The sequence below is a fragment of the Siniperca chuatsi genome, linkage group LG17, assembly GCF_020085105.1.
Source record: "Siniperca chuatsi isolate FFG_IHB_CAS linkage group LG17, ASM2008510v1, whole genome shotgun sequence".
NCBI classification, from domain to species: domain Eukaryota; kingdom Metazoa; phylum Chordata; class Actinopteri; order Centrarchiformes; family Sinipercidae; genus Siniperca; species Siniperca chuatsi.
In genome coordinates this window covers 23,199,528-23,214,120 of record NC_058058.1, presented here as the reverse complement: position 1 = coordinate 23,214,120, position 14,593 = coordinate 23,199,528, and the positions used below count along the sequence as shown (strand labels likewise).

Sequence of the window (14,593 nt, the reverse complement as noted above, 5' to 3'; positions counted from 1 at the left end):
ACTGCACTGTAGTAATAGGAGAATGAAATGGAAAATGATTGCAAGCAGTGAAAGTTAAATTCATAGCCTTTTTCCTGCTCATTTCTGTATTTTTACTGGCTATGGATTTGGAAGTTGGCAACCTTGAAGAGTTCAAGGCCAAGTCTAGTTATTTAACCAGCCGTCATCAATGAACTCCGCCATGTATTCTGTTTGGATCCCATCCAAAGGCTACTGGCCTACAATGAGAACAAGTTTTCCGAGAGTTGTCTTCCTGCAGGTTAATTGCATAATACTGGCAGTCCTGATGTGGAGCCGCTGCACGTGGTACAGCTGTCTAAGCTTTTTTGGTTAGGGTTATATGTCAAACATGTCACCAACCATTTGAAATTGTCAAAATATTTGCAGTTCATTTATTTTCCTTCTGTACCAATGAAATGCTTAGACAAGGTATAATGCACCATGTACAGATAAGAAAGATTTTAAATTTTCAACCACAAGGGAGCAGTGTTTTCCTTAGTGTGAAGAGAGCTTTTGGAAGGTGGAGCATTATCCTGTCCTCATTTATGTACAATGAGTAGCCATACTAATGCTATAAATCTGGTACAAAGTTGTAGAAGATGACATTCGTGAGGAAAGTGAAGAAGTGACTCTTTTTGACTAGTATTTATCCAATTTCTAAAATTACACTTGAAAATGTTCTAAAGAGGCAACTTAGGAGAGATAAGATGCATCTACCAAGTGACTTCTACTTGAGTACTTGACTAGAGTACAGCAAAGTGTAGGATTAACCTTTAAGAGCAGCTCTCAGGTGATCAGATAAGTAATCACAAATGCACAGGGCAGGTATAGCCAATCAGATGTTAGCATTTACCCTTTAACTGCCCCATGATCCATTCTTTAAAAAACTGATTTACATTTTCTCAGTGATGTTATTCTGCAGAAACATATATGATTTTGTTTTTTTAAAAGTTGTTTGTGTGGAATCATTAATACCTCCAGCAGCAATTAACAGGTTAAAATAACAGAAATCTAATATACCGTGCACACTGATGAAACAATAGGAATTTGGCTGTAATGGCGGGGTGGGGGAGAAGTCTGCTGATGGTAGTACCACAATGACAAGTAAATATGCATGGAATGTGATCACAAACCAAACTAATGCAGCTTTATTCTTGTTTGCACGCACTGCTAATGCAGAAAAAAAGAGGTGTAAATGTGTGTGTTTGAGCTAAGCAGCAGCCAAGACTACCATATTCTGAGTTATACATATGACTTCAGGTTATGAACAATAATATATTGTACAGTCACTCCAAAACATGTGAAGCAGCAGTAGCAAAACAGTAAACGGAGATGTTGACATCAGTGAGACAGAATTAAAAACAGTAACACTGGATTACATGCATGCATCGTTTCCTGTGACTCCCTTGTGCGTTTGAAGGCAGTTTTGAATCCAATGCGTGAATGGCGGACTCCACCACTACCAATGAAAACTACTATATAGAGAGATGATTACTGAATGTAAATACATAAATAGCTATTGCTTAAAGAAAAATGCTAACCATAAATAGTATCAAAAACAGGGTTTGATTTCGTGAAGAATTTAAGGATTGTAACTTTAATTTACGAACAATTTTAAGTTAAAAGAAATTTGATAAATAGTTTGTTTGTTTTTTTAGAGTACTCCACTGATTTAGTATTGAACTCTGATAACTTCGTCGGACAATGCAGTAGAACCAGAGATGTTGTGTTTTTTTATTCCACTCTTTTTATTCCTTCTTCCTTGTCAAAACCTGGCGCCTACCTTACCCACAATGCAACTCGACTGCCAATAGTTCAGTCGGAGATTTGTGTTATGCTAGAAGTGGCTAATGTAGCCTCGAGCCTCTAGCCTCAAGCAGAGATGAGGAGCGGGCGACAGAGGTCTGGTAAGCTCACTTCTTTCTAACTCCACACCTCCAGATTTTTTTCATTTTCAAACTTGTAGTCCTCAGATCATAGACTGTATATAAAGATGGACGAAACTACAGCTCTCTAAAAATGAAGCCAGAACATCTCGATCGCCCCCTGGTGGCTGGCTGCATTATAGCTCATAAACCCCGCCCCCTCCTCGTTAGCGGATGGTACATGAGCCAAACTAAAAACTTAAAGTACACGTCAAATACATTTTTCCCAAAGATGGTTTCTGGCATTTTAGGTAGTTCTTATCACGCTGATGTATGTTCAAGTGTTTGTTTTTCTGATAAGTTTGGTTCTTAGTACTTATTTGATGCTATAAAAAGGGGGTAACACATCATGATTGACAGCTGAGACTGGCTCACGATTGAGTCGGCCGGGAGAATGGGCGGGACCTCGATACCACGGCTCCAACCCCGTTCACTACTGCGCAGACTCTGGCTCCAAATGACGTCACCAGCACAAGATGGCAGCTCCCGTATCGGGGATATTTTGGCTTCATTTTTGTACAGTGGGAGGTTGTGGAGACGCGTCGTCCATCTTTATATACAGTCTATGCTTCAGACCCAGCCCACACCGACTCGAGTGACATCACTTGAAGCCATTTATCAGAGTTCACACAGCTCCCTCTGGAGACAATAAAGACAACTTTTTTCATATATGCAGAAGTACTCCCCAGCACCTGGAAACAGACTTCGAGGTGTAAAAAGTTCCCCTTTATATTTGTGAGTGGAAGTAAAATGTAAGGATTTTTACTGTTATCTTTCATCAAAACTGAGGCTACCCAGAAAAACAAAAATGTTATGTTACTTGTAATTATCATTCAGACATATTTATATACAGTAATTTACTCTTTTCAAATGATTCAATTTTTGACTTGTGTGAATGCAGTGATTGACATGTCGTCTGAACCCTGAGGATAATCAGCATGCTGCTACCAATGAGTGAAAGACACGGTTTCTCACTCAGACCACACTGGATATCATGCACCTCTGCTAAATGTTACTTCAGTGAGGACCAGTTTGCTTACAAGTCTTTTCTGCTTGTGTGACTGTCCACAGCTAACTGGACTGGCCTGTCAGGATGGTGAGAGGCTGTCACCATCACTGTGGTGACCGGAGGAAACATACATTAGCTTATGCTGGCTAGCAAGTCCTCCTAATGTGTGAAATTGCTCATGTAGTTAAAAAGCACTCCTTGGACATCTGTCTCATCGGGACAATAGAGTTTTTGCAAAGACTGACCTGCTGATTACAGTGTGCAGTTCACCATGTGTTAGGCTGTGAGGTATATAACCATATAGGGCATATTACAAGGCATTCATCTGTAGAATTCTGTGTCATGGACATTGAATAGTTTCACAGATTTTGGCCTAAGTGTGTACATTAATCATGAGCGATTTCATGAGACTGCGGGGTTAAAAGAATCCAGTTTTTAATTTTTCCCCAAGAAAAAAGAAAAGGTCATGTTTCTGGACACCTGACAGATGTAAGTCCAATATTCACTCTCCTTCTAGCTCTGTTTTGGTGTTAACCCACTCCTGATGGAAATATCGGACTCTGTAGCGGCTAACAGTTAAAATACACTAAAATTCTCTGTGGAGCTGAGCAGAACTGCAGTGTTGGATTTATTCAATTCTCTGTGGGTTCATCTTCATGAGCGACACCTTCCACATTACACATAGTCATTTCATCCATTGTTAATAGAAAAATATTGACTAGAGCCGCTTTAAATACATTCTTTGTTCCAGGCAGCCATTGATTTCCATTTATTTCTCGACTCATTGTTACTGCATTGTAACGTAGTTGTAAGTGCAGTTTGGTTTGAAACATCTAACATCACTAACATGCAACAACAATGTATTTTTAGACAAAAATAAAAAACAGAATGATGTCGACTAAGATGGACTATTTACTAACTCAAGGAAGTTTTGTATTTCTTCAATGTGACAGTGACAGCTTGGAAAATCTATAACACTGTGGTATCTGCAAGAATTCTGCCACCCGATGATTCGAACCTGTTCTGAACCCGGCGGGTCCCAACAAGTAGCAGGTTTCAGGTCGGTTTGGGATCATTTTCTTGTGTAAAGCTTCTGTCTCACGTTGTGTTTGGGTTGGTTATTTTCAAATATAATTTATTAAGAAATGTATCCTTTCCTCTTTCTGACTGTGCCAGTCGTTTGTGTCTATGTGTTATGTGTTCAAGGAAATTCACAAAACCCAGAGGGAAGAGGAAAAGAGACAGAGCGCCAATGTGTTGCATTAGCCTGGCAAGCTAATGGTCAATAATGGATGAAGTTAAGAAAATATATAGATTCGGGTCAGTTTTGGGTACCAGTACCAGTTGTATACAGTCAGCTGGGTTTTAGGCCACTGCAGAACTCTAGTATGAGTTGGGTTGGAAAATATCTTCAAATTTGATCTTGTAGCATTCATCATAACAGTGGAATTCATTGGAATTTTCCAGAAATGTATCTGAAAGAAAAAATTACCATTCAAGACCAGAGTTGCCTCTAAGCTTCATGGCAACCTACATCTAATTATCACACTGACAAAAGAAAATCAGCCATCAGTTGTTACTATATTTGTTCCCAGACATGTTATAAGCATACTTAAAATTTGCTGTAGTAGCCCAACTTCCAGTAGTTCCATTAACTGGAAGGGAGGTGAAGCCAGAGGCATGATGGGATTGTGGATGGGTGGGCCGGCTGTATGACTGTGCATGGGTTGAGGGCACCGAGGAGGCAGAGTCTGCTCAGCTGAGAGCAATGTCTCACCAAGGTACCAGAATTTCTTCATTAACGAAGACACACAGACATCAGAGGGACGGGGTTGGGGTTTTGGGGCGGACGAGGGGGCGGTCTGCAAACACACCTCCCCGCCGCTGCGCTGACTCGCTGTTCCAGACTTGACGACTTGTTTTTTGGCAGCGACCCCTCGTAAATCACCCGCAAGGCCTTGCACAATGTGACTCACCGTCATAATCATGGTGTTTGCAAAGGCCGCTTGGCCCTTCTGCCGTCTTCCACAAGGCTGCTCGGTGGCTTATTCCTGGAAGTGGAGGAGGGATACGTGAGGGGACAAAGATGAGAAAAGCTGGCATCATCTTCATATGTCAGATTTAGATTTTCACCGTGCCTCATTGGTTGAAAACACAAGTCTAACTACAGTCCCTGTCTGTATCTCCATTCCTTCTTTCAACGATTGATGTACCTTTAGTGTTGTGTAATAAACTCCAATTTTGTCACTAAAACAGATGGAAAGTATAGTTTTGGTGTGTTTTACCCTACACTACACCTCTGCTACAACTAAAACTAATAACTGCAGTCGCAATAAGGCAACAGTGACCCAACCCAACATCTGCAGCTGTTGTTTAGAGTCCTCCGTCCTCCACACCTGGGTGCTGGGCACACTCTGTAAAGCGTATTTGGAACACACACTTCCAGGGGTGGAGAGGAGGCCAGTGTGCAAAGTCAAACTCCAACTGTCAATTAGTGAAGGCCAACACAGGCTGCAGGCTGCGGTGTACAGAGAAGATCAGCCATCTTGGAGGACAAAGGCTTCAGTCAGCTCAGAGTCCTCAGATCAACACACACACACACACACACACCATAAGTGAGAGGGCAGAGATGGCTCTGGTGCCCAGCAGGACCTGTTTATCGCTCCAGACTGAGCAAAGACCATCAGTAAACATCCTCCCCACCAAGTCTGGACAACTGCTCATAAACAGGCACTCATGCACACACACACACACACACACACACACTGAAGATGAAACACAAGGGCTCAGTGTTTTATTTTTGTCTTTTGTTGTTTATTGAACATAATGACTCATGCAACTTTCAAACTCCAATTCTCTGAATAATAGCTATGATGAAAAGTACCCTAAGGCTATACTCACTGTATTATATCTAGTACAGATTGTAGACCCACCCGTGTTATATGCTAGTAATGAGCCAATAGGATTTGCAAATACTGGCTGATATCAAAATAATGTCAACTGTTCATTGGTCCAGTGATTCAAATGTTATAGATATGAGAATATCATATATGAGAAATGCATAGTAAGACGTGTTAAATACAAATCAGTTGGATTAGTGTCCAGAAACTCAAGGTGGTATATCCAGTATATTTATACTGTACATACACACATATTTCTTCCTTATCAAATCCTGGTGCTTACATAATTACCCACAATGCAATTCAACCGCCGACATTCCAGCCAAGATTCTTTTCATTTTCAAACTTGTAGTCTTCAGCCCCGACCGATGCTGACTCAAGTGACATCACTTGAGGCCGTTTATCAGCCTTCACGCAGCTCCGTCTGGAGACACTAAAGACTTTTGGCAACTTTTGACTTTCATTCATCACATATGCAGTAGTACTCCCCAACTCCTGGAAACACAGTTTGTTGTGTAAAATCTGTGGAATTCCCCTTGAAGTGCAAGACTTCTTCTGTTATGAGTCATCTGCTCATCATTTAGTTCATGTTTTTAGCCAGCAGAAGTCTAGCACCAGCAGAAAGACAAAGAAGTCAGTGATGAACTCGCGAACATAGCGGAGCATTTAGCAGCTAAAGAGCCAGATGTTTTTTTCAGGAGTTGGTGGAGACCAAGAGCTAAAAGGAGAGTGAATACTGGACCCATCAGGTGATCAGAAACACGGCTCCAAAAGAATGCTAATGTTGCTTCGTGTCAGCTAGATGTGTTGTTTGCTAGCATGTTCACCACAACTTACGGTGATAATTTGACAGATGTTTCGTTTTCAGCTTTTTTTCGCTGCCCCCAAAGTGGTAAAAAAAATCGATTAGTGCAGCTTTAAAGATCATGATCTAATTCAGTTCTTATTAACAACTAAAGAACAGCGGTAGGAAAGTACATTTAGTCAAGTATTATACTTAATTGCATTTTTTAGGCACTTGCACTTAAAAAATTAAATTTCATATTACTTCATACTGCTACTTCACTACAATTCAGAGGAAAGTTAAGTTACTTATATGCAAAACATACGATCACTAATTAAAATATGACGGTTTATACATTAAACTAGCCAAGTAGGTAGAATGACCTCCACCCCGACTAACTACAACATTAAAATGCTGCCTAAACATGAGTGCACCTGTAATAATAATGAAAATGTTGAATAATTATATAACATATGTACTTAAATGTTTGATACTTTAGTTCATTTTGTTCTGTACTTTTATTTAAGTAAAATTTCGAATAGAAGTAATTATAATGTAAGTAAGAGATCTGAATACCACTGCTAAAAATTACTTGTGAATCCTGTTGGCCCACCGTATCTCATTAATACCGTGGTGACACAAGTGCCTGCTTCTATGAAAAATAAATAACACGTTTTTCTCTTCTGAATGAACATTCATAATCTGAAGTCCACGTCTCATTTGACAGTTTAAACAAAGACATCTACTGTATTTTGTTCAAGTTAATAGAGATAAATTCCTACATTTGGGAAGGCAGTAAAGTGGAGGTTTTCAGAGACGTCGCTGTTTCATGAGGGGACCTTTGCTCCGCTGTGATCGGCCCCGCCAGCTGCAGGTCACATTGCTGCTTCATTACTGTTTGCCTGTGGCCCCGTGACCCTCCAGCCTTCATTTGCACCTCGGTGAGGACCACTCCATCACTGTTCAGGAGCCGAACCTCTGTGGGCCTGACACACACATCACACCACTGACATCATGAGTGCATGGCCGAGCCACTGGCCTCAGGTATGAGCTGGGGATGGAGCCGCATCAACCTTTTAGCTGTTTTTGCCTTTGTTTTTTTCCCCTTGTCAGTTTAGCATGGTGGTGCAAATGCTGATCTTTATTTTTATTTTATAAAAAAAAATTTTTTGTTTTTTTTGTCTTCTGCAATACCAAATACATTTATTTATGACATAGTGTTTTAAAATTAGCCACAAAATAATTTTGATTTGATTTCATATGTGCACGTGCACTTTTACAGTAAAACATGTACAATAGCATACTATTGTACATGTTTTAAAACACTAGAGATGTGTCTGTATATATTTGAATGAATTAAACAGTGTTGCATTCAAAGCTGTGTAAACTAACTAAATAACCACTTGCCATTATGAACAAACAACTTTTTATGAATCATTTTGAAACCTTCGGTATATGACATTTTCCTTGAAAGATCCTTTCTTCATCTAACTCATACATGTTTTTTGGGCTCTATTCATAATAATACATAGAATGAATTTGTGCCATAAACATTGTTAACATTCTAACAAGGTGGTTAAAATTGTGTTTATTAAATTTGCAAATTAAAAGGTTGTTTAACTGAGCTGAGTTTTGTGTTCACCATGTTCCTGCTAGTAATGCAAAGCTGACTTTGGAGCAATAGGTGGGCTAGTGTGCATATCTTAGATTATTGTATTCAATCCCAGGTGTTAGCATTTTGGGTCCGTATTCAGTACCTTTGACTTTCCTCACATGCAGATCCGAATGTGTTAGCCGTATGTCGCACCATAACGCAGATTGTAACAAAAGGGTGTCAGTGGTGGAAAAGCACCTCAATAGATTTTTAAACTGGACACTTCTCCATCTCTTCGTCATTTCAATTACATGTCAGAGAAGCCACATTCACTTAGCGTAGCCGTGTGGACGCTGTTATTTAAAGAAAGCTCCTATCGCAGGGCTAAAGGTTTGGTGATGGAGGTTTGATGCACGAGGGCAAGGTGAGAGTTACACCTCGAGGCTAAACCCTCCGGTTTAAAATGAGAATATAAGAAATGTTATTTTAGGTTGACCCTTGGTGTTTTTCTTATTGATTAAACCACAGCAAAGAACCCTTGTTTGCCCTTTGACCTTAAAGATTACATGACTTGTTATTGTTAATCTACATTGTGTTTTGTGCTTTATCTTTTCCTCTGTGCAAACTTTGTTTCAGGAAGAAAGAAAAACCACTTGTTGTAGTGCTTAAAGCTAAGAAATAATTCCATTCCTGGAGTTAAAGTAATTCTACAAGGTAGTAAGTACACACCAGACAGACAAAACAAAACCCGTTTTTGAGAAAACAAACATTTTTAATTTATTATTAAATGACATAAATAAAACTCACAGTGAGGTCAAATACAAATAGATAGTTATGTACACGTGTTTGTGCGGGGGGGGGTCTTTATGCCTGACAAAACCCTGCCAGGATGCAGAAGGCACTTGTGTCTCTCAGTCCGATCTTGGAACACGTTTGCAATCAGAAAAGGCACATTCATATGGAAAACACTGGACGTTAATTTATTCTATTTACACACATATACACATTTATGTTAGCAGAACCATTTCATCTTATATATTTAAGAATAAAAACAAAACTATCAAGGATTGTTCAGTTGAGTTTGGTTGTGTGGAGCTAAAGGAGTTTTAAAAAGGTGTAGTAAACATGGTATAAATGTGTAATAAGCATGTTGGGAATTACTAAGAGCAAAGAAGGAGTTCTGACCATGCAGCTATTCTAAGGCTTAATATTCTAGTGTGAAAGTGTCCAACATGGAAGGAGCTGACATCAACTTTGTTCAGTATGACTTTAAATTAGAGACTCTGGAATGAATCATCTAAAGCTTTTTCACAAGCAGGAGCCAAAAGGGATCCTTGCAGGTCTTGTGACATTTCCACATCTTCTCCAGGACCTTTTATTTATGTCTTTAGTCCTCTAGCCTTCAGAGACGCTGACGTTTCAGCTGCTGCTCAGTAGCTCTGAGCCACAGGTGCCCAGGACGCGGTCAGCCTGGCGATGGAGCTCTCGAACTGGGCTTCCCCGACCCCAACCTCGCTCAGGCCGGGGTCATACATGGAGGAGGGAGAGGAGACGGGCAGCGAGGAGGTCAGGCCCGTGTAGGAGGAGCCCCTCAGGAACTGGGAGGTCAAACCTACAGGTATGGAGCCTGAGGCCGAGCCTGAAGGGGTGAGGGTGGTGCCGGATACTGACCATAGGCTGGGGTACTGACTGTGGATGAGAGGGACAAGAGGGTTGGTGGATTTTATTATTTTGGTGGTACTTGACAATGTCTACTGAAAAACTGAGGGTTCAAAGATTGCGACATCATGGATCATCCCAGCCCATTACGTGTACCCAATAATGTTCCCACTATTCCTGTGTGTCTAAACTGGCAAGAGAAGACATCTGGGCGCTTAATGGTGTGGGACAAGAGGTATAGAAAAGGCACTGGCATCAAACCTGGAGGCCAACGTCATCGACACTGAATCACATTAACTAATAAACACAAACTGCCTCTTACACACGGATAAAACTACACAAATCAAAGTTGAGAAAGGTTTTTTTTTTTTAATACTGATTAAATTCAGCTTAAATCAAACACAGATCAAGAATTTCTGCAGACATTCTACACCTTTATAATTGCAAATGTATAGTAGTGGTTCAACTGTATATTGTTAAAGAGACTTACCTGGAATTAGATGTGGAGTTGGTGGTGTGGGACAGAGTGCCCATGCCTGTGGAGTTGGGCATCTGAAGAGCAGACCAGCTGTCATGAGTGGGCAGAGTCCCTGAAGTGTTGTCCATGTAGTTGTCTGAAAGCGAGGTACAGACCACAAATTAATTCCTAATTCCAAATTCCTAACATGATAAGTTCTATTTATATATATGTAAGGTCTGAGTGTTGTCTTACTTGTGCTGGAGGTGCGGTGGGGGTAGTGGCTGGGGTACGGGGCCGCTCTGTGGCTCCTCAGGCTGGAGTAGCGCTCGCAGTAGGAGCCGGAGGAGTGGCCCGCTGTGCCACTGAACTGAGGAGGGCTGTTGCTGGGGCAGATAGGACTCTGGCCTGGGAGGAACCAACCTCCAACTGTGGAATTAAACAAACAAAATTAAGTCACAGACCATATCACAAGTCTCTGTATTAAAATGCATAAAGCTGTTTCAGGTGCTCTGTTGCAGAAACCATAACAATTTTAGTTTCTCTACAAATGCTTCAATGCACTAAACTCCAGTAGAAGTACTTTGCTGCTTTCTTGTGAACATTATTCCGATTGTTCCGAAATGTAGAACGAACGAAACTCACGCTGAGAGTAGCCAGACTGTTGGCTGTCCGCACTGTGATCGGGGACTTCTTTATGGTCGCTCCTGCAGTCAAGAACAACAAAATTAGATGCTATACTATGAGCGCGCTGACTCGATCATTTGAGGAATCATTCGAGGTTTAAGCCTGTACCTTTCTTTGGCATCCAAGAAGGCTTTAGCAAAGGGATTGTGCTTTATCTTCAGAGCAGTAATCTGTGAGGAGGACATGACAGCTGTTAGCATTTCAATCAATATTTAAGACATGTCAGCATTCATGTAGGGCATATGCTCTATGCACAACTGACCTCTTCATTCTGGTAAGCAGTGACCGCGATGAACTGTGTTTCGGGGAAAGACTGGCTGCTGATCATCTTCTGGATGCCTCCAACCTTCACGATGTGTATCCTTGGCTCATATTTGTGCAGAGAATTCAGCATGATCTATTGAAAAATTCCAATTCATGTTACTATTTATCATTTTAATAAGGCAGGACTACTGTTTCACCCAGTCAATTTAGTATTTTTGTCAGATCAAGTGAAGATATAGCAGTAAATCCAATGGTAGGCCTATCCTGTGAAAATCACACTCTCTCCTTGAATTAAGTGTCTTTCTCTTGATACTAATGATTCACATTATTTTGTCATGTTTCAAAATATCCTACAGATCCTAACATAAGTGAAAGGGTTTTAGAAACGATTGTATATTTCATATTCCTGTGACATATTTGAATGTTTAAAAATGATAACAACTTCTTTAAATGAATATATCTTCCAATTATTTTTAGGCCTAATGTGTCACAGCTGAACAAAGTGTCAGAAAAGTTTTCATAGCACCATAATTAATGCTAATCTTGGCGCATGAATCCTGCATATGTAACAGTCTCCTCACCTGTCCGCCCCCGTTGAGTTTATTGGAGAGTTTCACTTTGCTGAAGGAGACGGGCGCCTTCATCCAGTGCGCTCCGAAGTTGGGGGAGTCCGGGTGGATGTAGACGCAGCTGGGGCTCTGGGGCTCCGGTTTGCCACCGGGGACCCACTCCCCGTTCACGTATTTCCATCGGTTGTTGTCCGCGGCCACGAAATCCAGCAGCACCGAGTACATTGCGTTGGGGTCCAGGCCGCTGACGCTGGCCCTCAGCACCGGAAACATCCTCCTGGAAAACAACAAGGATGGATTCTGTAAGAATGTATTTAAAGCGAGTGTTGTTTTAAAACGCATCATTTTATTTTAGCTCAATCACAGAATCAAGTTCTTTTTGAAGTCTTTATAAACCTCCCAGGGCCTCTGAGGCCTCCGCAGCCGCACTTGTGTATGTGTGAGCATGTTTGATATCAAATAAAAAAACCTACTTTACACCTTTTAAAAGTAACATTTTTACAAACTGACTTACACTCCTCACAATGGAAAAAAAACCCGTGCATAAACAGCGCGTAAAATGTGTCCGGCCTGTGCGCAAAAGTCACCACCGCGGCTTCCCCACATTGTTCTGCGTCATTGGACCTACCTGCCAGTTTTGGTGACAATCATCTCGTTGGTTAACTCTTTGAACTTGGTCCATAAGTCTGCATCATCCAGTGTCAGTTTAATATCCCTCTCGGACGCGTCTCCCTTCTCGCTGCCCTTCTGGAACTCGCTCTCCACGGCGCTGAGGAGATGCTCCAGGCGCTGGTCAGGGTTGGAAGAAGTCATATTTCCGAGTAGAGTGTAGATAGACCTAAATCCAAGACGTTTGGTGCAGGGGCTCACTGACTCGGAGACAGCCGCTGGCAGTGAGAGAAGGCCCGAGTGAGACTGCTTTCTAAATCCTGAGGCCTCATCATTTAAGGGCCCCCAGGGACCTCATGGGGAGGTGGGGCGGGGTTTGTGCGCACATATCTCGCTTCTATGACCGGGTTCAACGTCTCCAAACGCCGCCCCCACACCAGACTGAACCTCTCTCTACAAAAGAAGAGATTTTTAGAATTTATCAAATCAACTTTTACATTTAGGTTGAAATGTTATTTTCCTCCACCAAACTCTACTCACAAATCTACTTTTTTTTTACAGCTTTTACAGATGTTTGAAGAATGACTTTTGTGTTGAAATGTTGCTGGAGTGAAGTTTGGGATTTATAGTTTAATGCCTAAAAATCTATCACAGTCTGTTGCATTTGATGCCCTACACATTCAAAGCTGTGCATTCAAACAAAAGAAGGGAAGCGAGGGAAGAGAGCCGTGCCTTTGAACTCAGTTGTATATTTGCAAATAGTGCTAATCTTTTGTTGTCTCAAATCCACATGGGAGAGGGCTTGTGTTTACAGAGTATGGGCCATTAGGGCAGACTCTGTGTTCCTGTTGTGCCAAAGTGTGGACGGCCCACAAGTGATGCCTGGATTTGCATAATGGGCCTGCATGACTCCCTCTGAGACTCTGATATTAAACATTTCAGCCAGCTGGAGGCAGAGCGCTCTGCAGAGGCTGTTTCTGCTATTTAAATAGAAACACTCATTTACTAAACCAGAAGTTGTGGAAGAGTCTGATATCATTTACCAACAAAACTTCCAGATATATTGGCATGCATACAAGACAGAGGCCCCTGAACTTAATCAGTGTAGTGGGAACACTGGCACTGAATGTTGCCCTGAATATTATATAATAATAATAATAATGATGTTTTTAATAATATAATATAATATAATTATTTTTTAGCTCTCAAATATGTCCCTGCCCTCTTTTGCTTTGTCTGTGCTCACCAGTGATGTCCACTCAAGTGCTGTCCTTAAGTACCATTTTGAATCACTTCTTTTCAGTATTTGCATCTTTAAGCTACTTCATGCTTCTACTTCACCACATGTCAAAGAGAAATATTATACTTTTGATAATGAAATAGTGAGAGAATAGAGCTTTAACAGTTTGCATCCCACTCTTATATTGGCCATTTTTCCTTTTAAAGTGAACACAAACATAACCAGAAAGAGATAAAACACGTGAAAATTATACAAATAACTACATTTATTTGACAATTTGACATTTTATTCATATTGCACAAAAAGATACAATCCAATGTGCTTCGCAGAAGATAAAACATACACATTAAAAGATACATAATGTGGAAACATTAAAAACAGAACAGAGTCAGTAACTACTTTGCAGATTAAGATTTCAGAAACAAAACCTTTGATGAGTTTCTAAATGATACATTGTTACATTGTTACAGACTGAATGATCCAACAGTATATACAGTAGTTCAACTTCACCTCGACCTGCATCAACATTAGAATGCAACTTACACATTAATGCCTCAGTAATAATATCTCATTTACAGTTTACATAGTAATAAAACACTGAAAGGGGCCATTTTGCTGTGTGGTGAGTATTTGTTTTTACTTTTTATACTTTAAACACATTTTGTTGCTCATACTCCTATATGTGTAAAATTTTGTAATGGAGTATTTTTACATAGTTTTTGTTAAGTAAGAGGTCTGAATACTAGTAATTGATAGCTACAGTTACTAGTTACTTTTCAGATTATCATTTTATAAACAGAACCAATGATGATTTTAGAAAATATGATGCATTGTTACTGATAAAACTAGCCAACAGTATATGGAGTAGTTAAATGAGCTCCACCTCCATCTGCATT

The 14,593-nt window shown here is 40.6% G+C and overlaps 1 protein-coding gene across 1 annotated transcript; it reads right to left on the bottom strand.

Moving 5' to 3' along the window:
- Positions 1-8,963: 8,963 nt before the first annotated feature.
- tbxta (T-box transcription factor Ta) lies at positions 8,964-12,779 on the bottom strand. The gene is made up of 8 exons (XM_044172452.1): positions 12,477-12,779; positions 11,861-12,125; positions 11,278-11,412; positions 11,124-11,185; positions 10,974-11,035; positions 10,584-10,757; positions 10,362-10,485; positions 8,964-9,901 (listed from the first exon to the last, which is right to left on the bottom strand). The coding sequence occupies exons 1-8, from the start codon at positions 12,659-12,661 to the stop codon at positions 9,643-9,645; spliced, it is 1,266 nt and encodes a 421-aa protein (XP_044028387.1). The 5' UTR covers positions 12,662-12,779; the 3' UTR covers positions 8,964-9,642.
- Between the last annotated feature and the right edge of the window lie 1,814 nt (positions 12,780-14,593).

Excerpts from the sequence above, each read along its gene's own strand:
- tbxta (XM_044172452.1), bottom strand. The coding sequence starts at position 12,661 with ATGACTTCTTCCAACCCTGACCAGCGCCTGGAGCATCTCCTCAGCGCC. Across the intron at positions 11,036-11,123 it reads TTCTTGGATGCCAAAGAAAG|GAGCGACCATAAAGAAGTCC; the intron begins GTACAGGCTTAA and ends TCTTGACTGCAG. Across the intron at positions 9,902-10,361 it reads AACTCCACATCTAATTCCAG|TCAGTACCCCAGCCTATGGT; the intron begins GTAAGTCTCTTT and ends TCTCATCCACAG.